Source organism: Varanus komodoensis, unplaced genomic scaffold, assembly GCF_004798865.1.
Source record: "Varanus komodoensis strain SLA01 unplaced genomic scaffold, ASM479886v1 scaffold10, whole genome shotgun sequence".
In the NCBI taxonomy this organism is placed as follows: Eukaryota; Metazoa; Chordata; class Lepidosauria; order Squamata; family Varanidae; genus Varanus; species Varanus komodoensis.
In genome coordinates this window covers 3,014,390-3,041,000 of record NW_025335269.1, presented here as the reverse complement: position 1 = coordinate 3,041,000, position 26,611 = coordinate 3,014,390, and the positions used below count along the sequence as shown (strand labels likewise).

Genomic DNA, 26,611 nt, shown 5'->3' with positions numbered 1-26,611 from the left:
TACAAATAGTTGGGAAATTAGAATAGTCCATTGATGCAAGAAATTGCTGGTATCAACTTTACTTACACTTGGCCCCCTAGATCCTCTTCCAGGTTCTCTTGACAGACTAACGATCCCAGAGCCTTCCATATCCTAATAAATAAAAGTTATATAGTTATCTTACTTCCATCTTTATTGTAGGGTTTCTAAAGTGGGTTATTATTAGACATTTAAGCATACTTTCAATATTCCTTTTATATCTGCTGCCTTTACTTTGTTAAGTGCAGCTGAAACAAAATAATACAAACTTCTGACATAAAGAAATGGTCACTACTGATGTCATACGCATCTACAAATCTAGACTGGGCCATAGCTCAGTAGTAGAAGGTCAGTGACTCCTATGTCAGTGGGGTTCTTCATTCATTGCTGCTTTTACTGAGAGCTATCCCTGCTGATCCAAGGTGGTGAACTTGAGTAGGGATGGGGATCAGTACCACAGATAGCTCCTATAACCCTCATAATAAATGCTGGAATGGAGGATGATTCCCATTCGCATAGGAGTCACCAGCTTCCTCTCAAAGGACACTGGGCCTGGTCCCTGGCATTGGCTGTCTAAATAGGGATGACAGTGGGGTAGGGCTGGGCCTGGGCATTCCTCACATCATTACCTCTGCTCTCCCTTCCCCATGCACCTTTTCCTTTTTTCTAAGTGTGCATTTCATTCCACAATGGCTACAAAGGAGTGGGGAATACTGCAGCCCCCCTTCCAAGGCCTGTGAACTTGGAAGGGAAACTCCAAAGAACCCTATGGTCCCTGGGAACATAGGATTGCTCTGTTAGCAAAACAGGAAGGCCCTATTCAGAACAGTTTTAACAGGCTAAACCACCATGTTCTGGACTGAGCCTACAGGAGTCTACAGAAACCCAGGATGAACAGACTAGAAAATATACAAAACAGAAACTCCCCTAGAAGCTACCTGTACACTTGATTATATTTTTATGATTTATAAAGTACATAATATTGCACCACTGATTATTTCAGGAATTTGATGGATTGTCTTTCACTTCATAAAGAATTCCTGCCTCAGTGCTGAATGTTTGGCAAGATTTCTCATAGGACTATCAGAAAGGATTATAAGTTGAGTCACCCATCTGACAGAATGTTCCTGAAAAATGTTTTTTCTAAAACACAAATACAGACAAGAAGCAATGCTTTGGGGATGCTGAAAAATTCGTTACATTTGCATTTTAACATGAATGTACCAGATTTGTACTTCATAAACCTAATCATAAACTAAAATGTAGCCTGACACTGAAATACATGCATTTTTAAACTTTGCAATACAGTTTGCTCCAGCAAGAGGGCACATTAAAAATCATATATTTGAAAAAGTGCACAAAATATTTTATTCATTGGAAAATTTCCCAAAATGTATGAGCTTTTACTTGAAATGCACAAGTTTTCAAATGCATAAATTAATGCCCATTATGGACAAACATTCAAACAAATGTTCATGCAGGCAAGATCTATTGCAGATACAAACTTAAGAGTGAAAAAATAAGAACTTGGGTGAATTCAACCCTGACAACTTCACTCATCCCTAGAAATGGGTATTTTACGTATGATTATGTTTTTACATTCTACATATAAACTATCAAGCTGCAATCCTCAAATCAGGGGTCCTTGATTTCTTGACATCTGCTCCAAACCTAAGAAATACTTTATTAACAGTTTGAGAACTGCAAGTATAGTACATGCCCATCTTATCCCAGGGTTGTTGTTGTTGTTGTTAGTCACAAAGTCGTGTCCGACCCATCGTGACCCCATGGACAACATTCCTCCAGGTCTTCCTGTCCTCCACCATCTCCCGGAGTCCACTTAAGCTCACGCCGACTGCTTCAGTGACTCCATCTAGCCACCTCATTCTCTGCCGTCCCCTTCTTCATTTGCCATCTATTGTTCCCAGCATTAGGCTCTTCTCCACGGACTCCTTCCTACTCATTAGGTGGCCAAAGTATTTGAGTTTCATCTTCAGCATCTGGCCTTCTAAAGAGCAGTCAGGGTTGATCTTTTGGACTGATTGGTTTGATCTCCCTGCAGTCCAAGGGGTTCACAGGAGTCTCCTCCAGCACCACAATTCAAAGGCCTCAATCCTTTGGCGCTCAGCCTTCGTTATGGTCCAGCATTCAGGGCCATGCATTGCAACTGGGAAAACCATAGCCTTGACTATACACACTTTTGTTGGCAGGGTGATGTCTCTGCTTTTTAGTATGCTGTCTAGATTGGCCATTGCTTTCCTCCCCAGGAGCAAGTGTCTTTTAATTTCTTGGCTGCAGCCCCCGTCTGTGGTCATCTTGGAGCCCAGAAAAATAAAATCTGTCACTACCTCCATTTCTTCCCCATCTATGTGCCAGGAAGTGAGAGGACTGGATGCCATGATCTTAGTTTTCTTAATGCTGAGTTTCAAGCCAACTTTTGCACTCTTCTTTTTTACCCGCATCAAGAGGCTCTTTAGTTCCTCTTCACTTTCTGCCATTAGAATGGTAGCATCTGCATATATGAGGTTGTTCATACTTCTCCCGACAATCTTAATTCCAACTTGTGATTCATCTAGCCCCGCCTTTCTCATGATGTGTTCTGCATATAAGTTAAATAGGCAGGGCGACAGCATACAGCCTTGCCAAACTCCTTTCTCAATTTTGAACCAATCAGTGGTTCTGTGTCCAGTTCTCACTGTTGCTTCTTGACCCGCATATAGGTTTCTCAAGAGACAAATAAGATGGTCTGGTACTCCCATCCCTTTTAAGAACTTGCCACAATTTGTTGTGATCCACACAATCAAAGGCTTTAGCATAGTCAATAAAGCAGAAGTAGATGTTTTTCTGGAACTCCCTAGCTTTCTCCATGATCCAGCGTATGTTGGCAATTTGATCTCTAGGTCCTCTCCCTCTTCGAAATCCTGCCTGTACTTCTGGTAGTTCTCGGTCCACATACTGCTGGAGCCTAGCTTGTAGGATTTGGAGCATAACTTTGCTCGCATGTGAAATGAGTGCAATAGTGCAGTAGTTTGAACATTCTTTGGCATTGCCCTTCTTTGGGATCGGAATGTAAACTGACCTTTTCCAATTCAGTGGCCACTGTTCAGTTTTCCAAATTTGCTGGCATATTGAGTGTAGCACTTTTACTGCATAGTCTTTTAAGATTTTGAATAGCTCAGCTAGAATACTGTCACCTCCACTAGCTTTGTTGTTGCTCAGTCTTCCAAAGGCACATTTGACTTCACATTCCAGGATGTCTGGCTCGAGGTCAGTGACCACCCCATCATCTTGAAGAGATCTCTGGTCCTCCCTATTCTATTGTTTTCTTCTATTTCTTTGCACTGTTCATTTAAGAAGGCATTTTTATCTCTTCTAGCTATTCTCTGGAATTCTGCATACAATTGGGTGTATCTTTCCTTTTCTCCCTTGCCTTTTGCTTTCCTTCTTTCCTCAGCTATTTGTAAAGCTTCCTCAGACAGCCATTTTGCTTTCTTGCATTTCTTTTTCTTTGGGATGGTTTTAGTTGCTTCCTCTTGTACAATGTTGCGAACCTCTGTCCATAGTTCTTCAGGCACTCTGTCTATCAGATCTAATTCCTTAAATCTATTTGTCACCTCTACTATACATTCATCAGGGATGTGATTTAGGTCATACCTGAGTGGCCTAGTGCTTTTTCCTACTTTCTTCAGTTTAAGCCTAAATTTTGCAACAAGAAGCTCATGATCTGAGCCACAGTCAGCTCCTGGTCTAGTTCTTACTGACTGTATAGAGCTTCTCCATCTTTGGCTTCAGAGCACATAGTCATTTCTGTGTTGACCGTCTGGTGATGTCCATGTGTAGAGTCGCCTCTTGGATTGCTGGAAAAGAGTGTTTGCTATGACCAGGGGTCGGCAACCTTTAACACTCAAAGAGCCATTTGAACCCGTTTCCCACACAAACAAAAACATTGGAAGCTGCAAAACCCTTTTGACATCTAAAATGAAGATAACACTGCATATATCATTTTTTACCGTTATGCTATGTATATCTTGATTATGATTTAGCAGCAGCTCTTGTTCAGTCACTAAAAACTGTTGTTTTTAATCTTACATGATAAACTAGTAGGACTCCTTTCATATATTTTGAATAGGAGAACAGCTTCCTGAAGAGTCAAAGTCAGTGCTAAAGGGCTGCATGCATTAAACAGCAAACCCCATAAGTTCGTCAGCAGTAAAAACAAATGAATCTACCCACGTATCATTAAACGTTTGGTTTTCTTCAGAAACTTTTCTTCGATTTATCCATGGTTGTCCTACCAGGGGAAGTTGAAGATATAGGTGTGTTTAGTGATTGCTTAGCAGATAAACAGTCAAGTGATGTGAATTGTGACAGGTCCCAAGCTCAGCTTTTATCATTCAGAGGAAGGAGATTACATTTGGACAAAGAGGATCTTTTCAGCAGCGGTTTGTGTAACATGAGAGCCTGCAGGAAACTTGTTCCACTCTTGCCCCGCAATGTCACAATTTACTTGTCCTGCTAGCACAGCGATCCTGAGTGGATGCCTCATTATAACCTATTGGTATTTTGTAACTTGGAGCCTCGGTCGCAGATCTGCAGCTGTGACGCGTATTTTGGGAGATGGAGCCGCAACAGAGGGATTCAAGAGCCACGTGCGGCTCTGGAGCTGCGGGTTGCCGACCCCTGGCTATGATCATCGTATTCTCTTGACAAAATTCTAGCAGCCTGTGCCCTGCTTCATTTTGTACTCCAAGGCCAAACTTGCCTGTTATTCCAGTTATCTTTTGGCTTCCTACTTTAGCATTCCAATCCCCCATGATGATAAGGACATTATTTTTTGGTGTTAGTTCTAGAAGGTGTTGTAGGCCTTCATAGAACTGGTCAACATCAGCCTCTTCAGCACCAATGGTTGGGGCATAGACTTGGACTATTGTGATGTTGAATGGTTTTCCTTGGATTCAAACTGAGATCATTCTGTCATTTTGGAGATTGTATCCCAGTACTGCTTTTCCTACTCTTTTATTGACTATGAAGGCTACTCCATTTCTTCTGAGGGATTCTTGCCCACAGTAGTATACCTGATGGTCATCTGTATTAAATTCACCCATTCCTGTCCATTTTAGTTCGCTGATTCCTAAGATGTCGATGTTCAGTCTTGTCATCTTGTTTGACCACATCCAGCTTGCCTTGATTCATGGATCTTACATTCCAGGTTACTATGGAGTATAGATCTTTGCAGCATCAGACTTTCCTTTCACCACCAGATACATCTGCAACTGAGTGTCCTTTCGGCTTTGACCCAGTCGCTTCATTCTTTCTGGCACTACTAGTACTAGCCCTCTGCTCTTCCCCAGTAGCATATTGGACACCTTCCGACCTGAGGGGCTCATCTTCCAGTGTCATATCTTTTTGCCTTTTGGTACTGTCCATGGGGTTTTCATGGCAAAGATACTGGAGTGGGTTGCCGTTTACTTCTCCAGGGGATCACATTTTGTCAGAGCTCTCTGCTATGACCTGTCCATCTTGGGTGGCCCTGCATGGCATAGCTCATAGCTTCATTAGGCTACGCAAGCCCCTTCACCACGACAGGGCAGTGGTCCATGAAAGAGTATCCCAGGGTAAGTCAGTTCTATCCTAATTCCTGACACATATGGCCTCTATTCTAACATGACAGCCATTACTTTCTTCCAATAGCTCTGTGTATTTAAATGCTATATCAGATTACTCAGAACTGAGTTGCACTGTACCTGACAGGGTTCCCTCCCTCCTGTCTCTAAGCCTTTTGGCTCCTCAGGCAGGGAGGTATTTTGGCATCCTGGTAGATGTTGTACTTGTTGCCTCCTATTGTCTCTCCAGCTGTCCTCAGCCACTACTGTCACCCTCCCACCCATGCTCTAGCCTCTTCTCCAGCAGCCACTATCCTCTTTGTCTTCCCCATCACCTGTCTAGCACTCTGTACTGTGCTTTATCATCACCTATGTCCTCCCCATCAGTTGTCTACCCCTTCCTTAAAATGAGGCAAGGTGTGTGAAACAGTTCTAGAGATGACCTTAAGGAAGCACCCCTTGAAGCAATGGCTTTGGGGCATAGCCAGCTCTCCAGAGAGTCCGCCCACATGATCGATCCCTTACCTTGAGAGAGCCCTCAGAGCAGGAGAATGAGTGAGCAAGTAGGCTTTATGGGCAGCACAGACGGCTAACCAACCAGCATGGGGGAGGACATGTAGCACAAATGCCACCTTTGGGCATTGTTTTGGTCACCCGAGTATTGGGTACCCAAGGCAGCCACTCTGTTTGCTCCACCAGACACTGAAAGAAACAGCCGTCAAGTGTGTATGGGACCACAACTTTGGGCAGGTGAGAAAGCCCTTCCTACACAAATTTATGGGTAGATCCAGGATCTGCCTTCCATTGACAGAAGCACTCTGCCCATGGAAAGTGTACCACCCCACTTTCTGAGCTCTCCTCATCCCCTTACATTTAACTTTCATTCAGCAGGGTCCATCATGTGTGTGGCTGGAACATCCACTTCCACAACCCCAGTTACACAACCCTAAATCCTGACCCAACCTCATGTGTTCCATTTTACTAGGCCAGGGGTCGGCAACCTGCAGCTCCAGAGCCGCACGTGGCTCTTGAATCCCTCTGCTGCGGCTCCGTCACTCAAAATAAGCATCACAGCCGCTGATCTGCAACACACTCCGATTTACTGAGCTCTTTCCCCCGGTAGCCCAACCATGAATAAATTGAAGAAAAGTTTCTGAAGAAAACCAAACGTTTAATGGTATATGGGTAAATTCATTTGCTTTTACTGCTGACAAACTTATGGGGTTTGCTATTTAATGCATGCAGCCATTTAGCACTGACCTTGACTCTGCAGGAAGCTGTTCTCCTATTTAAAATATATGAAAGGAGTCCTACTAGTTTATAAGATTAAAAATAACAGTTTTTAGTGACTGAACAAGAGCTGCAGCTAAATCATAATAAAGATAAAGATCTACTTCCTTGTTCTAAGAAGATTCTTATAAAAATTCCAGCAACATTATTACATTGGGAGAAGGATGTTTGTTCAATATTTCACCAGACTATTATTTATATTTGTTGTATTGCAGAAACTCTACTTACTGTATGAAAGTATCAATTAGTCCTTTTTTTATTCAGGTTGACAGCTGACTGCACCCTCCAGTACACGTGATAAAAGGATGAGGGCACACAGAAGCAGATGGCATTTTTGGTTTGCTACAGGTGGATAATTTTTTGGCTTTTTATTTCATAAATACGAGGAGGACTCAGACAATGAGTATTTTATTTGAAAGTAACCTTCAACCCAGTGTCTTTTTTTTTTTGGCATTCAAAATGTTTTTGTTGCATGCAGAAATAAAAATTTGTTTTCCCTGTAGCAGTTCATTGATTTCATAAATGCAACACACTATAGTTTTTTTATACATATCATAAAGGTAAAAAATGATATTTATTTATTTATTATTTATTTATTAAAACATTTTTATGCCGCCCCATTCGCCGAAGCCTCGGGGCGGCTTACAACAATAAATTAATATAAACATTAAAAATCCAAAAAATACAATATAAAATAAGCCGCCCTGGCCAGATAAAATCAGTTAATACTGACAGTTAAAATACCGCTTAAATAAAAAGGTTTTCGCCTGGCGCCGAAAAGCAAATAATGACGGCGCCAGGCGGACCTCTCTGGGGAGCGTGTTCCATAAGTTGGGCGCCACCGCAGAGAAAGCCCTCCTCCGAGTAGCCACCCTCCTAATTTCCTTCCCGGAGGGTTCCCAGAGAAGGGCCTCTCCCGCTGATCTCAAGGGGCGGCTGGGCATATATGGACGTAAGCGCTCCTTCAGGTAACCAGGACCCAAGCCGTTTAGGGCTTTATAGGTCATTACCAACACCTTGAATTGGGCCCGGACTTCAATGGGAAGCCAGTGAAGCTGACGGAGAACTGGAGTCATGTGACCATAACGCCCAGTCCCCGTCAACAGCCTGGCAGCTCTATTTTGAACCAACTGAAGTATCCGGACCGTCTTCAAGGGTAGCCCCACGTAGAGCGTGTTACAGAAGTCAAGACGGGAAGTCACCAGTGCATGTGTCACTGTCGCCAGGCAGTCATTCTCCAGGTAGGGGCGCAGCTGATGAATCAGCCGAAGCTGGAGGAAAGCGCTCCTCGCCACTGCTGTTACCTGAGCTTCCAGTGAGAGCTCCGGGTCGAGGAGCACTCCCAAGCTGCGGACCTTGTCCCTAGGAGGGAGTGCAACCCTGTTCAGGGCAAGGGTCACTTCACCCTCTCTGAAGCCCGATCCGCCAACCAACAGGACCTCCGTCTTGTCTGGATTGAGCTTCAGTTTATTGGCCCTCATCCAGCCCATTACCTCGGCCAGGCACCGGTTCAGTACAGCCACTGCCTCACCTGGATTGGTGGAAAATGAGAGGTAGAGCTGGGTATCATCAGTGTACTGATGATTCCGCAGCCCACACCTCCTGATGACCTCTCCCAGCGGTTTCATGTAGATGTTAAACAGCAAAGGGGACAAAATGGACCCCTGCGGTACTCCATGGCATAACTGCCATGGCGCAGAGCCATAGTCCCCCAGCACCACCTTCTGGAACCGGCCGTTGAGATAGGAGCGAAACCACTGCAAAGCAGTGCCTCCGACCCCCAATCCCGCAAGCCTATCCAGAAGGATACCATGGTCGGTGGTATCGAAAGCCGCTGAGAGGTCCAGGAGAACCAACAGGGACGCACTCCCCCTGTCCTTCTCCCTGCACAGGTCATCGTACAGGGCGACCAAGGCAGATTCAGTACCGTACCTGGGTCTGAAGCCGGACTGAAATGGGTCCAGATAATCAGTTTCATCCAAGAGTGCTTGGAGTTGTCCCGCCACCACTCGCTCTAACACCTTGCCCAGAAACGGGATGTTGGCCACAGGTCTATAGTTAGTGGCCATCTCTGGATCCAGTGACGCCTTCTTCAGGACCGGTCGGACTACCGCCTCCTTTAAAGGGGCAGGCACCCGACCCTCCCTCAGAGAAGCGTTAACCACTTCCAAGATCCAGATCCCAATCCCGTGCTTGGAATTCTTTATTAACCAAGACGGGCAAGGGTCCAATAGGCAAGTGGTGGGACGTACTTGTCCAAGCACCTTGTCCACATCATCGGGCCGCAACAACTGAAATTCATCCAATAATTCTGGACCAGACGGCAGCATTGGCGTCTCCCCAGAAACCTCTGAATCAATAGTGGAATCCAGCTCGTGACGAATCTGAGCGATTTTCTCCCTGAAATGCCTGGCAAAGTCGTCACAGCGGGCCTTTGAGGGTGTAACCAGGTCTCCTTTCCGACCTGGGTTAACCAGGCCATGCACCACTCGAAAAAGCTCCGCTGGACGGCATTGTGAGGAGGCAATGGAAGCGGAAAAAAACCTCTTTTTCGCCGCCCTCACCGCCACAGCGTAGGCCCGATAGTGGGCTCTCAAGCGTGTTCGGTCAGATTCATCTCGTGATTTCCTCCACCTACGCTCTAGCCGTCTCCCAACCTGCTTCATCGCCCTCAATTCAGGAGTGTACCAAGGGGAAGAGCGGGCTCTGCCTGGTGGGAGAGGACGCTTAGGAGCGATCGTGTCAATAGCCCTGGTCATCTCCCCATTCCATAGTTCGACCAGAGCCTCGACAGGAGCACCCGACTTGTCAGCCGGAAACTCCCCCAGGGCCTTCAGGAATCCTTCCGGATCCATCCGGCTCCGGGGGCGGACCCACACAATCGGGTCCGCACCCTTACAGAGGGAGAGGTCGCTCTCGAGTACAAACCTCACCAGAAAGTGATCTGACCATGACAGGGGAGTCAAGCATAAATTCCTCACCCTCAGACCACCCTCCTCCTGCCCCGTCGAGAAAACCAGGTCCAGAGTGTGTCCACGTTCATGGGTCGGGCCGGTGACATGTTGAGACAGCCCCATGGCCGTCATGGAGGCCATGAAGTCCTGAGCCGCCCCAGAGAGATCAGTCTCGGCATGGAGATTGAAGTCCCCCAGGACCAACATCCTGGGGGTCCTCAACACCAGGTCCGAGACGATCTCCGTCAGCTCAGGTAGGGAGACTGTTGGGCAGAAGGGTGCACGGTACACCAACAGAATCCCCAATCTGTCTCGTTCACCCAACACCAAGTAGAGGCACTCCAGCCCTGGTCTCGAAGGGACAGGAAGTCCGGTGAGAGCGATGGAAGCTCGGTAAACCAAAGCGACCCCCCCTCCCCTCCCCTCTGGGCGTGAGCAGTGCTGAACCAGATACCCGGGCGGGCACACTTGGGAAAGGGCCACATCCCCCCCTTCTCCCGCCCAGGTCTCTGTGATGCAAGCCAGGTCGGCCCCCTCATCCAGAATCAAGTCATGGATGAGGGAAGATTCGTTATTGACCGACCTGGCATTAAGCAGCAGCACTGTCAAGCCCGAGGGGCGGCTGACAAGACTCCCTGGTACCCTCTGGTTGGGGGCAAAACCAGAAGTAGGGACAGGTGTCAGCCATCTGTCCCTCCTTCTTCTACGCGGACATGTTAAGCCCCCTCCGCTGTTACGTCCATTGCCCAAGACCACGCCAATGGCAGCGCCCGCATGCTCCCCAGGAAACACAAGCGGCGGTATGGCCAGGGACGACTCCATAAAACAACTTAAAATTATAAAAACAATTAAAAACTTACACTAACACGCAGCGTGGCAGAAAGGTTAAAAATCGCGCAGGCAAACAAAGCCCCCTGGCCAGCCCAGCCCCCTGCTCGGTGCCCAAAGGGCGGCGAACCCGCCCTTTGGCTGACGCCCTTCGGCCAACGCCCTTCCCCCGGGCGCCGCCGGCGCTTTTCAGGGCGCAGGGCTTCCTCCCTCCGACGTTCGCTGCGCCCGGCCACGCCTCTCAGACGTGCCGGGCGTGGCGGCAGTCAGGGCAGGTGGTGGAGTCCGGGGTGCGGTGTTTGCTGCCTCTGCCGCGCACGCAGGTGGGGTGTGCGCGGCGCCTCTTCTGCCGGCGCTCCTGCAATCCTGATATATGCAGTGTTATCTTCATTTTAGATGTCTAAAGGGTTTCGCGGCTGTTTCCGGTGTTTTACATGGGAAACAGGTCCAAATGGTTCTTTGAGTGTTAAAGTTTGCTGACCCCTGTACTAGACTGTACAGATATCCATTTCCAGAGCATAACAGGTTTGTCTGTGTAATAGTGTACTCACATGCCACTAGAGTAATATTATTTATTTATTTATTTATTTAAATATTTTTATGCCGCCCCATTCGCCGAAGCCTCGGGGCGGCTTACAACAATTAATTAAAATAATTGTAATCATTAAATTAAAAAAAATAAACATTAGATTAAAATACAAAAATACAATATAAAATAAGCCGCCCTGGCCAGATAAAATCCAATAATATTAACAGTTAAAATGCCGCTTAAATAAAAAGGTCTTCGCCTGGCGCCGAAAAACAAATATATGAATCAAGACCTAGCTGATACCCAGAGATAAATACAAGCAGTTAGCTTTTAATTGAAAAAGGAATTATTGAAACTTTCCTTTGCTTCCTCTTAAAATTGTTTTGTGTGAAAACACCAAATGTAATTCCTGTAGAAAACAATTTGCATTTTGAAATAACCAGAATGGTTGCTCATTTTACAGCCTTGCAGGCACAGCTTGTACTTTGTTGCCTTTCATCACTCTCCTTCTTCCACTGTACTGTAATTAGTCTCCAAATGCTACTTTTTTCTTTCCTTTCTCCGGAGAAAAGCCCAGTCCTAACATCAGTTTTACATAAACAGTCTGTCACTTGTATTATCTATGACTGCCTTCTGCAACAAACAAACTGTTCTTTTGGCAAGTGCGAACACCAGCAAAATCTAGAATTACTTTTTCCCCATGATACTTTAATTTTTTGACACATAACAGATGCTATTCAGCAATTCAAGGCAGACAGCTATGCATTGTGCCTCTTTCACATAATTTCTAGCTCAAAATATGTACTGGTATCTCAGCCTAGCATACCCTCTCAAATTCAGGTACTGGTAGTAGCTTGGAGACATGCATAACATCGTTAGTTGTAGAAATAATCAATGAAACATAAAGTAAACCACACTTTTCTGTCAGGATAAATATATGAAAGCTGGTACAATACCATCATTATTATTTTGTAAAATCCTGGTTATAAAATTTAAAGCAGAGTGCACTTACAGGATAGTGCCATGCAGGAATAAAATGAAAATGCAAGGAGAGTACATGAGCAAGTAGTACAGAATGGGCTAAGTACCCCTCCTACCCTGTTACCTATCTATGCATCTCCCTTCCACCAAATCAAGATTGATTTAAGGTTCCGCCCTTGCATCCATGGACAAAAAAGGCATTCTGGTATCTTTTTCATACACACATAGAGCCCCAAATCATGAAAAACAAAAACACCCCAACAAACAAAAACAAGAAACAAAAATGTGTTTTTGCTCCATACAGATACATATGAATCTTTAGTTTAAATCAAGAGCTGAAATTAAATGCAACTTCCACAATTCAGCATCTCCTTTGCAGGCAGTCTACTTAGAAGGCATTCTTAAATATGTAAGGGATAAAGTTTTTGAAAGATTTTTCAGAGGGAGCATTGGTGGCATGTACTGGCTTATTCTCTCCTCCACCCCTTTAAACAATAGAGGGTGCTACCACCACTCCCTTTAGCACTGCTGGAAATTCTCTCTGTAGCCACCAGTCATTTTCTTCCCCAGAAATCTGAATCAATATTAAGGGTGGAAAAGCCTGTCAACTTTTATTTCTTTCAGTTTCTCACATTTTTTCAACCTTAACTTCCATATGGCTTAAGCTTTGAAAAGTTTTCTTGTCTTGATGTTGGTTCATCCCAAACTTCAATATTTTAGAGAAAAAAAGTTCATGAAAATTAATAATTGATTTTGTGGGCATTTCTCCTAACATTTCAATTTTTGTATGCTTTTTAACCTCATAAACTATTTTCCTAGCACAATTGTGAGGAGGCAGAGGGGCTCACCCCTTTTCCTGGGGCCTTCCACAGAGCAGGGCCGAAGATAACAGGGCAAGGCTGGGAATTTGTGTGGGGAGAGCAACTCGCAAGAAGGCAACAGCCAGGAGACATGAGTGAGTGCAAAGCTGTATGGGATTGCAGACTGGGGCAGGAACAGCTGGGTTGGGTGGAGTGGTGCAGGAGGAGGCAGAGGAAGAAGGGGGAAAGGAGAGAGACTGAAGAGAGGAAAGAAAGCTGAAACACATGTGTGGTTGGAGTAGAGCTGGCATGACTGTCACTGGCAGGCGGGCCAGTGCAAACTGAGAGTGGAGACTGGGGAGGGTTCCTGCCGGGGTGACGCCATTCATTGCCGTAGCAACAGGAGGAAAGGGAGCCAGAGCAGGCCAGGGCCAAGGTGCTGTGGGAAGTGAGCCAGTGAAATTGTAACGAGGAAATAAAGGCCCGGTGAGTGCACTGTCTTTCTTGTGTTGCTCTTCATGGAAAATAAAGAAAGGGGCAGCTTTAGCCTGCACCCACCTCCTGATTCAGTCACAGTGGTAGAGAATGTAGGCAAGGTGGCATGGGGGGGCACAGGTCGCTCCCCCCCCCCGCCCCAGCTGACTCCTGGATGGTTTGGTGGGCTGAGCAGCAAAGGCTCCAGGCCCAGGAGCAGCAATGCCTGTTGCAGCAATTAGCAGTACAACAGACGCAGCTTATGGAGCAAGTTTTCACTGCCCAGCTTCAGAACCAAAGCTCTTTGCTTCAGCAAGTGCTGGGAGGACTACAAAGCCCTCAAGTTGAGACCCTGGTTGGGCATACAGAAGGAAAAGGAGTAGGACCTATGTGGATCTCTAAAATGACCGCAGAAAATGACCCTGAAGCCTTTCTAAATACCTTTGAAAGGGTTGCCCTGGTGGCCAAGTGGCCCAAAGACCAGTGGGCCCTTATCCTGACACCTTGCCTCACGGGTCCTGCCCCAGAAGCTGTGAATACCCTTACCCCAGAAGCGGCAGGCCAATATGATTTAGTTAAGGCAACCATCCTAGGGATTTTGAATGTCTCCAAAGAGATCTATCGGCAGCAGATGAAAGGGGTCGCATATGAGACTGGCACATCGCCCAGGGCCTTGGGACAGAAGATTCAGGCTAATGGGCTGAGATGGATGAAGCTTGCAGTCCACAGCGCTGAACAGGTGGCTGAGCTGGTCCTGCTGGAACAGTTTATAACCATGCTGCCCACCCCAGCCAGAAACTGGGTTAGGTGTCAGAGGCCTGAAACCCTAGAGGAGGTCATTGGACTTATGGAAACCTTTGTGGTCGCTGAGGAGCCAGATATAGGAGACAGGCTGGGGCCAGCCTGGCAGGAGGGCCAGAGACAGAAAGCACATGGGGGCCCTGGCAACAGGGGCTCAGAGAGATCCAGAGCAGCTGAACCAGCACTCACTGGAAGGGGCACGAGGCACGAGGCTGTTGCCCAGCTGGAAGCGCGTGCACCAGGCCGCCCCCTTGGCTTCGCCACGACTTACCAATGGGAAAGGAAGAGGATCCCAGCTGAAGCCAATGTGTTTTGCTTGTGGCAAGGAGGGGCATTTCCAGCGGGACTGTCTGTTGATGGAGTGTGACTTCATGGAAGTCTGGTGGTCCGCCCCGGTGAGTGCCACCCCTCAGCAAGCTTGGTGGGTTCAGGCCAGGGTGGATGGGAAGGAGGCTGAGGCCTTGGTAGACATCGGCTGTAGTCGCACCCTGATTAGGCAAGCCCAGGGCAGTCCCTTGGCAGAAATACTCAGCTGAAATGTATACATGGGAATGTCAAGTGTTATGCCACTCGATGGGCCAAGGTGGAGGTAAAGGGGAAGGTACACCTATGTAAGGTGGGGGTTGTCCCCAGTTTAGCTTATGAAGTGATAATTGGAAGTGATTGGCCCAATTTTGAAGAGCTGGTGAGGGAGGTAAGCTCGGAGGTTGTCTTGGCAGGGGAGGAGGGAAATGTAGGCCTTACGGCTCTGCATACCTCTCGCAAGCAGCTGGTCTTCCTCCAGCAAAATGATGCCTCTCTTGTCCATGCCCTGAGGCAAGCCCAGGACCCCTCAGGAGCAAGAGAGGGTGCAAGGAGTGGTCCTCACTTTGAGATTGTGTGGGGATTGCTGTATAGGGTTGTACCTGCGCGGGAAGGAAATGGTGAACTGCGACAGTTGGTGATTCCTGAACCCCTGAGGCTAGCCTACCACTGGCCACCTGAACATGGAGAAAACCACCAACAGGCTAGTCTGGAGGTTCTACTGGCCAGGGGTATATGCTCAGGCCAAGCAGTACTGCTTGTCCTGTCCTGAGTGCCAGAAGACTCAGAGGAAAAGAGCCCCTGCAGGGCCCTTGATACCAATGCCAGTTATAGGGGAGCCCTTCAAAAGGATTGGGGTGGACCTGGTAGGGTCCTTGGAGAAGTCAGCCCAGGGACACCAATATATACTAGTGGTGATTGACTACGCTACCCGATACCCTGAGGCCGTGCCTCTAAGAAGTACTTCAGCTCAGGTTATCGCCCAAGAGCTGTTGGGGGGTTTTGCCACGGTGGGCTCCCCCAAGGAAATTTTGACAGATCAGGCCACTAATTTCATGAGCCAGGTGATGAGGCAGATGTAGACCTATTGAGGATAAGACCCCTACACACCACGGTATATCATCCACAGATCAATGGTCTAGTAGAATGCTTTAACCAGACCCTTAAGCAGATGCTTAGAAAGTTTGTGTCAACCTATCCCCATCAATGGCATGTTTTGTTGGGCCCCTTGATGTTTGTGATAAGAGAGATGCCTCAAGCCTTTTTAGGGTTTTCGCCATTTGAGCTACTATATGGGTGACACCCCCAGGGAATTCTAGACTTGGTCAAGGAGCATTGGGAGGCGTCAGCCCCAGAGCCCCCCTCCACCCTCCAGTATGTGTTGGATATGAGAAAACACCTCACCGACCTAGCTCAACGGGCTGAGAGTAATTTAAGGCAGGCCCAAGGAGAGCAGCAGTACTATTACGATTGGCGTGTCCAACCCCAGACGTTTCAACCAGGCCAGCGTGTTCTCCTGCTCCTGTCCATGGGAGGGGGCAAGTTGTTTGCACAGTGGCAGGGGCATTATGAGGTCATTAGGAGGGTGGGGCCAGATACATCTCACTGATAGGCAGCGCTCAATGTAGATTTATCATGTAAATCTACTCAAGGGAGAAAGAAAGAGTACCAGTCATCAGACAGATTGCACAGCCAGGGGACCCGAGACTCCATCCTTAGGCCCTGGAAAGTTATCTCTTGATCCCCAACTAACACCCGCTCAAGTAGCATTAGTCCGGGCCTTGGAGGCAGAATTTGTGGAGGTATTCTCTGATCAACCCAGGCACGCAACAGTCATAGCTCACCATATACAAACAGTCCCTGGGGCCATTGTCAGGGTACCAACACGTCCCTGCCCGCTGCAACTGAAGCAAATGATAGTAGAGGAGGTAAGACGGATGCTCCAGTTAGGGGTCATTGAGGAATTGGTGAATGCTTGGAGAAGTCAGCCAGTCTTAGTTCCCAAGCAGGATCAGAGTATCCGTTTCTGTGTTGATTTCAGAAGGGTAAATAAGGTATCAAAGTTTGACGCATACCCCATGCCATGAATAGATGGGTTGCTGGATCCTCTGGGGCAGGCCCATTTCCTTTTGACCCTAGATCTCACTAAGGGGTATTGGCAAATCCCATTGACTGAAGAGTCCAAAGAAAAAACAGCCTTTGCCACCCCTGTAGGGCTATTTCAATTTAAATATATGCCATTTGGGTTACATGGGGCCATCGCAACTTTCTGGTGGTTTGTGGACAAAGTCTTGGGACATTTGTCCCATCGTGCCACGGCCTATATCGATGATATTGTAATATTCAGTTGCGGGCGGCATCTAGACCACCTCCAGCAAGTTTTACTGGCTCTAAGGCAGGCTGGGTTGACGGCTAATCCCGGTAAGTGTAGAATAGCTCAACAGGAGGTGCAGTATTTGGAGTATATCATAGGGCACGGGCAGATATGACCTATGGCAGATACAGTGGAGAAGCTGAGCCAGTGGCCACGACTTCGCACGAAAAGGGAAGTACAACAGTTTCTGGGCCTTGCCAGTTACTATTGGTGATTCATTCCTCATTTCTCCTCCAAAGCAGCCCCCTTGACAGAGGTGCTTAAGAAAAGGCAAAGCCATACCCAAGTATGGTCTAAAGAGATGGAACAAGCTTATGAAGGATTGACCTGTCTCCTCAGCCAGCCTATTTTACGGTCGCCAGATTTCACCCGGCCTTTTATTCTCCAAACTGACACCTCTACTGTGGGCTTGGGAGCAGTTCTGACCCAGGGAGAAGGGGCAGCTGAAAATCCGGTACTCTACTTGAGCCGTAAGCTGGAACCACACAAGCGCTGATACTCCACAATAGAGAGGGAGGCTCTAGCTGTCAAATGGGCTGTTCTAGCGCTGAGACATTATCTCTGGGGTGTCCTGTTCATGTTGGTCACTGACCATGCTTCATTACAATGGCTGAATAGGATGAAGGATGTCAACCCCCGCCTCACCCATTGGTATTTAGCGTTACAGCTGTACACATTTACAGTCAAGCATAGACACAGTCACCAACATCCTAACGCTGATTTCTTTTCCCGCCAGGGTCCCTGGCCCTTGCACAGAGATGGTGATCCCCTCTTGGAGTGGGGGAGGGTATGTGAGGAGGCAGAGGGGCTTACCCCTTTTCCTGGGGCCTTCCATAGAGCAGGGCCGAACATAACAGGGCGAGGCTGGGAATTTGTGTGGGGAGAGCAACTCGCAAGAAGACAACAGCCAGGAGACATAAGCGAGCGCACAGCTGTATGGGATTGCAGACTGAGGCAGGCACAGCTGGGTTGGGTGGAGTGGTGCAGGAGGAGGGTATATAAAGAGGAGACAGAGGAATGAGAAGGGGGAAAAGGAGAGAAAGCTGAAACACATGTGTGGTTGGAAGAGAGCTGTTGCTGGCAGGTGGGCCAGCACAAACTGAGAGTGGAGACTGGGAAGTGTTCCTGGCAGAGTGATGTCATTTGTTGCCATAGCGCCAGGAGGGAAGGGAGAGCAGGCCAGGGCCAAGGCACTGCGGGAAGTGAACGGGTGAAATTGTAACGAGGAAATAAAGGCCCGGTGAGTGCACTGTCTTTCTTGTGTTGCTCTTCATGGAAAATCAAGAAAGGGGCAGCTTTAGCCTGCACCCGCCCCGCCTGACTCAGTCGCAACAATGCATGTTAATGTCATTTCCCCAAATATATTGCATGTTTGTCAACATTTTTTATTGCAGAACTCCACTGCAAAATTTGTAAAACTATGAATTTCAAAGGATGATTATGAGTTTGCATATTGGTTCAAACGGCAAGATAAGGCAGGTTTGTGTAACAATGTGAACTGCACCAATTTTTTGCCCGTCCCTATCCCCATCCCAAAATAGCATGTTTCAAGGGACATGGCATGTACTATAATGGCTGCCAGTGGCTGGCAGACGATAGTCCAGTGCCAGTGTCATTGCATGTCAGAAAGAGAAATACATTTCTGTGTGAAAGAAATTATTCCACAGTACTGTCTAAAACTTGGAGGGAAAACCATCCAAACTACCAGCAGTTATGGGGGTCTGAAATCCCCACACGCACATTGAAAATAATTTCAATCAAAGTTAAGAAATTTAACTTTTGGATCATCCCTACTTCTATTTTAACATAACTCCAGATTGTGAGCTTTTTCTCTAGGAGCTGCAGGTTACCACAGGTGGACACCTTTTCAGCATGCTCTGAAGAAGACTATTGCAGGTTATATCTGGCTTTGGTGATCTCTTTCACTTCACCAGGCAAGCATCATAGTTTGCTTGAAGGACATTCAGGGTGCAAATCCCTGTTACCAGGAAATAGTCACTGAAGGACATATCCAAGAGAGGAACAGAAAAGAGCTCGCTACTAATCACTCCCACATGACCCTGACATCCTGAACAACATCTCCCTCTACCAGGCCTTGGGTACTAGCCCTGTTCCTGCACACAGTCTCTAATTTAAAGCAGCTGCTCAGCAGCAGCAGGCCACCCAATGAACACATGGACGCAAGGACTGACTTTACAACAAACCCAGCTGCCAACTTTGTTGCTATATCCAGGTGTATCTACTCAGGCAGCTGGCTACTCAGCAGCAACACAAGGCATCAGTTCACCTGCTCACCATCCAGCATGGCATGGGAAGTTCCACACCATGAGGTAATTAGGCAAATTGTGCAGTGCCCAATTGTGGAGTGAGAAAGAAAAGAGGCAACCATAGCTTATTTTCCACCATGCTTTGTGAACCTGGTCATTTGATCAGGATCAGTAGTATTACTGGAACAAATTAAAAAATAAGTCTGTGTGCACCTTGAAGAAAATGTAGTTATAAGCAGAAGCCAACACAGATTTCTTAAGAATAACTTATTCCAAGCCAACCTAATCTCATTCTGCACCTGAGTTACCACCCAAATGGACAGAGAAAATGCAGTAGACAGAGTTTACCTAGACTTTAGTAAGGCCTTCAACAAAGTGCCCTGTCATGCATGCTGACTCAGAGGAGTCTTTGGCGTGTGTAAGAGGGAGAGGCTTCCCGTGGAATCCAGACTTCATTACAGGAAGATGTGTATTTGGTGCCAGTAGTTCAAACACGCTCCCCCGCACTCCCTGACCGTGCTCTCCTAAGAGATGAGAGCGCAGAGGGAGGGGGGATTCGGGAGGAAATCAAAAGCGTACGGCAATCAGAGGCCGACCTAGAGGTTGCCGAGGGGACGGTTGCAGCACCTGCAGATAAGAGTGCTGAGAAAGCAGGAGTTAGCCTTGAAGGGCTGTTAGAAGACGCATGCATGCACAGCTTGGGGCGGCTAGAGACGAGACTGTTGGAGAGAGGAGTCTCTCTGACCCGCCCATTGAAGGACGGCAGAGGAGAGTTAAAAGCATTCCATGAACTGATCCCATTCAGAAAGAGAGGACAACTTCTTCATCATCACTAGCATCATCATTATCATCATCATTCATATCTGTAATTGTTAGCTCTGTGTGGAATAAAGAGTTTAGTAGCAGTAACCGGGCTCGTTGCTTTCCTTGAGGAGGAGCGCCAGCCACACGACAGCTTGTCCTCTCTTTCCCCCCTTCCCACATAGAAGGGCGTTGCACCCTACACGGCTGGGCGCTGACTTTCGGTGCAGTGTAGTAATTGATCCTATGGCCGAAATGGCAGTGGCAGAAATCCAAAAGTTACGAGAGGAGATCGTGTGTTTGTGAGCTGAGAAGGTGGAAATGCAAACAGTGGCAGTGGCAGCAGAGGCAACAGAGGAGATAGGACACCTGCAAGCAGAGAATGCCACACTGCAAGCTAAGGCGGCCACAGCGACTCCCCCTCAAGCTTCCAAACTCAAGCTGAAAAGATGCCCTGTGGAACCCCTGCCTAAGTATGACGGAAAGAGGGGAGGGTTCACAACCTTTTGAGCTCAATGTGAGTTGTACATGTAACTACACCACAATGACTTGCCGGATGAAAAGAGTCGGGTGGACGCTTCATTGTCAACCAGCTTTTGGGAGCGGCTGCACAGTGGGCGACCACGAGGCTGATAGTGTAGGATCCCGTGCTCAACGATGCTGTGACTTTCCTAACACCCATGGGACCATGGGCGTGGGAATGCGCAAAGAGATGGCGGTCTGCGAAATCAAATGCCTTCGGCAGGGTGCTGGCTCTGCAGCCGACTACACGACATTATTTCAGCTATTGAATGATCTCAAATGAAATGAGGAGGCTCTGATGGTGCAGTGAGGACTACAGGGTGAGATATTAGATGTGCTGGTTCACTCTTCTCCCCCATAAAACTTGGAAAAGTTGATGCTTCTAAGCATTCAAATTGACGCACGGTTGGAAGAGCGTAGGAAAGAACGGCATGCTGGTCACTCTGGCCCACTGCCATATGGGGAAAGGTATTTTCCGCGGGTAGCTGCTACCCTCCAAAGATTTTCCCGACTACGTTCCTGAGATGGCAGAGCAGCCTGAGCCAGAGCCAATGCAGTCTTCAAGCCGTGCCCTCCTAAGAGTGAAATGGATCATCGTCGAGCCGCTGGACTGTGCTTTACTTGTGGGCAAAGAGGGTATCCAGCTCATGCTTGCTCTTGGAATAAACCAGCAGGAAACTCCACATCTCAGCATCGTTGAGCACCGTGACGCTGGGTTCCGCAACAAACAACCAGATGTGCTCCCCTGGCAAGACCCAGCATCAGCTCAGCATTTATGGAATGACGTTCTTTTAAAGGCGCCGCAACAATCGGAAGTACAGACTACAGCTTTGATAGTGGTGCCACAGCATCATTTATGAAGACTTTGCCACAAAACATTCCTTCCCAACCTTGTTGTTGCCAAATCCGCTTAAAATGGATTCGATCTAGCAATGGCCATTACAAGGGGGGCCGTTATCGCGCCAGCCCTCACTGCTGATGCTGCACATTGGTAAGCATTGTGGACAAGCTGCATTTCTGTTAGTAAAAGACTTACAATATCCCCTGGTGTTGGGAATAGACTTGCTCATCAAACACGAACCCCAACATAGTGTGGGAAACTGGGCAGGTGTTGTTCAAGTCGGAGTACTTTACTGCCTTGATGCTGTCAAGCCCTTGGGGGCAGTTAGCACTACAAAAGAGACTCTGTGACTGACAACTCCTCATCCTCTCCTGCCTCATTACCATCTCCATACCAGGACTTTTGGGATGTCTTTGATCCCCAAGAGGCTGAAAAACTACCCCCCCACCCCTCTTGTGACATGGAGATTCATATACAGCCAGGGGCATCTTTCCCCGTTGGCAAGCTGTGGTCCATGTCTCCAAAGGAGCTGCAAATACTAAAGGAGTTTATCTCCACTAATTTGAAAAAAGGCTTCATCCAGCCATCCTCATCTCCCACATCAGCCACTCCTTTAATTATTCCTAAGTGTAATTCTAATGAACCTAGAATTTGTCTGAACTTAATTACCATCCTCAATACACATTCCATGCCTCTGATCTCAGAGATGCTAGAGCGGTTGGGGCAGGCATACATTTTCACCAAGTTAGATCTCAGAAATGCCTATAATCTCAGAAAACGGCCTGGCTTTGAACGGTATACCAGTTTTGCAAGCTGCTATGGAAATTTCAAATTCAAAATTGTACCTTTTGGGCTAGCAGGAGTAGGCACAGTGTTTACATGGTTAATAAATTAAATTTTCCATGATTTTTTGGATGATTTTCTGATCGCATACTTGGACCATTTGTTGATTTTCTCCCAGGACCCTGAGACTCATACAGCATGTGAGAGCAGTCTTGCAGAGGATGAGGGAGAAGCACCTTTCAGCAAAGCTAGAAAAATGTGAATTTCACACCACCACCTTAATGTATTTGGGATATCAAATTTCCCAGGCTGGTTTAAAAATGGACCCAGACAAGGTGCAAACTGTGCTCTCCTGGAAACTGCCTCGTACAGTGTGGGAGCTGCAAAAATTCTTAGGCTTTACCAATTTTTATTGCAAGTTCATCCCAAATTACTCTCACCTAACTGCCCCTTTAACTGACCTCCTAAAAAAAGAGATGCCTTTGCTGGTCCCCTGAGGCAGAGGAGGCTTTTGAAGCCTTAAAGTGACAGTTTGCTTCTGAAGATCAATTGATCCATCCTGATATTGCTGCTCCTTTTGTGTTGCAAACAGATGTCTCAGACAGGGCTGTGGGGGCAGTCCTTTTACAATGGGAAGCGGGGGTACATGGTGAGCTCAGACCTGTCACTTTTTATTCACGTAAGCTCACCTCCTCTGAACATAACTACACCAACTGGGAAGAGGAACTGTTGGTAATTAAGGTGGCCCTAGAGGAGTGGAGACACTTGCTGGAAGGTGCCATGCATCCACTGCTCATTCAAACTGACCACAAAAACTTGGTCCACTTTACCTCTGCCAAACTTCTCAGAGGCAAGCGTGGTGGGTGTTGTTTTTTGGGCACTTTTGTTTTAACATAGAGTATATTCTGCCCTCCAAGAATCTCCTGGCAGATGTATTGTCAAGGAAACCGGAGTATTTTGAGAGTGGTGGCACACACCCCGAGCCAGCACTGAGCTTGTGCCCAGAGTCACTGGCAGCAGTCACCACCTCGGCCTCATGGCTGGATGACCTCCGCCAGGCGCAACAGACTGATGCCTTTGTAAGGGCCAAACTGGGGGATCAGGATGCAGGCACGCTGTCTTCTGTATTTTGTTTTGAGAATGGCTTGTTTTGTAACCACACTGTATATGTACCTCTTCCACTTAGGGAACGTGTCTTATGGCAGTGTCATGATGCTCCCTCTACTGTTCATTTTGGGGTTTATAAGACTTTGCATGCAGTTACCAAGGAATTTTGGTGGCCTCGAGTAAGTAATGATGTCAAATCTTATGTTCAGTCCTGTCACACCTGTCAGCGGGCCAAACAGCAAGCCAGTTGGGTTACTACAGCTCCTGCCTATACCCCCTGGTCCCTGGTACACTGTCTCTTTAGATTTCATTACTGATTTACCACCCTCCAAGGGTTTTACCACCATTTTAGTTGTAACAGGCCTGGTTACCAAGATGGCTCATTTTATTCCTTGTATGGAGCTTCCCACCACCAAGGCCACAGCCTCCCTGTTTGTGAACTTTATTTATAGACAACACGGGTGGCCCCTTGCATTAATTTCAGTTCTGGGAGCCCAGTTCACCTCCAGGCTCTGGAGAGAACTTCTCTCCTTACTCAGAGTAGACTTATGATTGTCCTCAGCACCCCCCCCCCCCCCAAACAGACGGACAATCAGAATGGCTAAAAACAACACTGCAGCAGTACCTCAGTTGCTATGTGAACTATCAACAGGACAACTGGGCTGCCTTCCTCCCCCTTGCTGAATTTGCTTACAACAATTCAGTGCATGCCTCCACCCAGCAGACTCCTTTCTTTGCAAACTTGGGCTATCACCCTTGTGCTTTTTCCAGTGTTCTTCCGTCTGCCTCAGTGCCAGCAGTGGGAGAATTTCTTCACAAATTGCTCTCGGCCCAGGCACTGCTCAGTGAGCAATTGGAATGAGCCAAGCCCGCTTATAGGTCAGTGGCTGACACGCACCGTCAGCCAGGACCACCACTATGAGTAGGGGACTGGGTGTGGTTGTCCACTGAGTTCCTGTTGGTTTCAGCGCCTTCTCGCAAATTGGCACTCTCACTTTCCCCACAAGCAGGGCAGGAAGTGCCCATTACCTTGATGGGGGAGAGGGAGTTGTGAGGGGGGCGTAGTGCCGTGCGTGCTGACTCAGAGGAGTCTTTGGCGAGAGAGAGAGAGAGAGAGAGAGAGAGAGAGAGAGAGAGAGAGAGAGAGAGAGACTTCATTACAGCAAGATGTGTATTTGGTGCCTATAATTCAAATACCCCCACACTCTCCTAAGGGATGAGAGCACAGAGGGAGGGGGATTCAGGAGGAAATCGAAAGCCAAAAGCATATGGCAATCAGAGGCCGACCTAGAGGTTGCCGAGGGGACGGTTGCAGTACCTGCAGATAAAGAGTGCTGAGAACACAGGAGTTAGCCTTGAAGGGCCATTAGAAGATGCGCACTCCCGCAGACGCACACATAGATGGGGAAGTTAAAGATGAGACTGTTGGACCGACAAAGAGAGGAGTCTCTCAGACCTGCCCACTGAGGGACGGCAGAGGAGAGTTAAAAGTATTCCATGAACTAATCCCATTCAGAAAGAGAGGACAACTTCATCATCATCACTAGCATCATCATCATTATCATCATCATCATCCATATCTGTAATTGTTAGCTCTGTGTGGAATAAAGAGTTTAGTAGCAGTAACCGGGCTTGTTGCTTTTGTTGGGAAGGACGACATGCCCCAAGACATCCTAATAAACAAATTAGCAAAATGTGGGCTTGGCAGAACTACCATTAGGTGGATCCACAACTGGATTCAAAATAGGTCACAGAAAGTGATCATCAATGGTAGCTTCTCATCTTGGAGTGAAGTTGGAGTGGGGTACCAGGGGGCTCAGTCCTGGGACCAGTATTCTTCAACATTTTTCTTAATGGTCTTGATGAAGAAATCCAGGGAATGATAATTAAATTTGCAGTTAATACAAAACTGGGTGAAATAACTAACTCCCTGGAAGACAAAAAGATGCAGGGAGACCTAGCCAAGCTTGAATGCAGGGTAGAAAACAACAATGCAATTCAGTGGAGACAAATGCTAAGTTCTTCATCTAGGCAACACAAATCAGCTGCATCAATACAAAATGGGGAACGCTTGGCTCAACAGTACTGGGAGTGAAAGAGCTCTTGGAGTTGTTGGCTAAACAGAAGCCAGCTGTGTGATGCAGCCACAAAAAAGGCAAATACTATTTGGGGATGCATAAACAGAGGCATCACTTCCAGAAATAGAGAAATACTTATCCTCTCTACTCTGCATTGGTCAGACCTCACATGGAATACAGTATTCAGTTTTGGGCACCCAAGTTTAAACAGGATGCTGATAATCTGGAGAGGGTTCAGGAGGGCAGCAAAAATGATACAGGGCCTGGAAAATATGTCTTTTGATGAGAGAATGAAAGAACAGGCCTGTTCATCCTGAAGAAAAATAGGCTACAAGGTGACATGCTAGCACTCTACAGGTACCTCAAAGGCTATAACAAAGAAGAAGGAAAACACATAGTCTCACTCAGGTTGTAGAACATGAAACAATGAACTTAAATTACAGTATAGCAGGTGCAGGCTAGACTAAAGGAAGAATTTCTACTTTCAACCCTTCTGGAACACCATGCATACCTCCACTAGTTGATGGTTGAGTTAGGAAATACACTGCCTTGTTCATTTGCACTCCTCAAATGACACCTTTGACCCCAGGGCTGATTTTCTTTTTGTCCTTCTGCCCATGCTTTAGGCAGGCTGCCCACAGTTTGCTTAGAAGAGGGGGTGGGGGAAACAGAGACACAGCTCTCCCTGGACAAGCTTTTACTGAGCTCTATAAGAAAAAGGTAAGGAAGATCCAAATCCCACCCATCTGAAAATCCTGTTAAGAAAAAAGATAAGGAAATCAAAAGATGAGATGAGGAAAGAATTATTTGAGACAAGCTTGGAGGAAACTCTCCCATCATTATTGAAGACGGAAGCCAATTCCTCCTTCCAGGTATGTCTGCATGGACTCTGCATGGAAAGGTGGCTCAGCTGGCCTGCCACTAATTACTTGCAAACTCTGTTCCATTTGATGTTGTAGCTTGCTTGATAGTTCCTTTTCCATTTCTTCCAGCAATGCATTTTTGAAATGGATGCATGCCCACAAAAAGATCCAGCCACCATTCCCATGAACGTATGACTATATACTCTAAAGAGGAGAACCAGTGCGCTTTTCCTTGCAAGCATCACAGAAGTACAAAATTTTTTGAACTGAATAAATCACTAAGGGTAGGTGTTCCATGGCAGCCCTCACATTTATTAAACTCATTTTTAATGCAAATCAACAGCTGTCAGGGTAAATCTAAGACAATTTTGCACATCATTTGCTTGTTTAAAAA

General features: G+C 47.1%; 1 protein-coding gene across 2 annotated transcripts in view; it reads right to left on the bottom strand.

Moving 5' to 3' along the window:
- COL15A1 (collagen type XV alpha 1 chain) overlaps positions 1-26,611 on the bottom strand; it is a 222,073-nt gene that overhangs the window by 82,757 nt on the left and 112,705 nt on the right. For both annotated transcript variants that reach the window (XM_044452802.1, XM_044452793.1), the window contains exon 17: positions 67-132. In XM_044452802.1, coding sequence (XP_044308737.1) covers positions 67-132 — 66 coding nt within the window. The remainder of the gene's footprint in view (positions 1-66; positions 133-26,611) is intronic.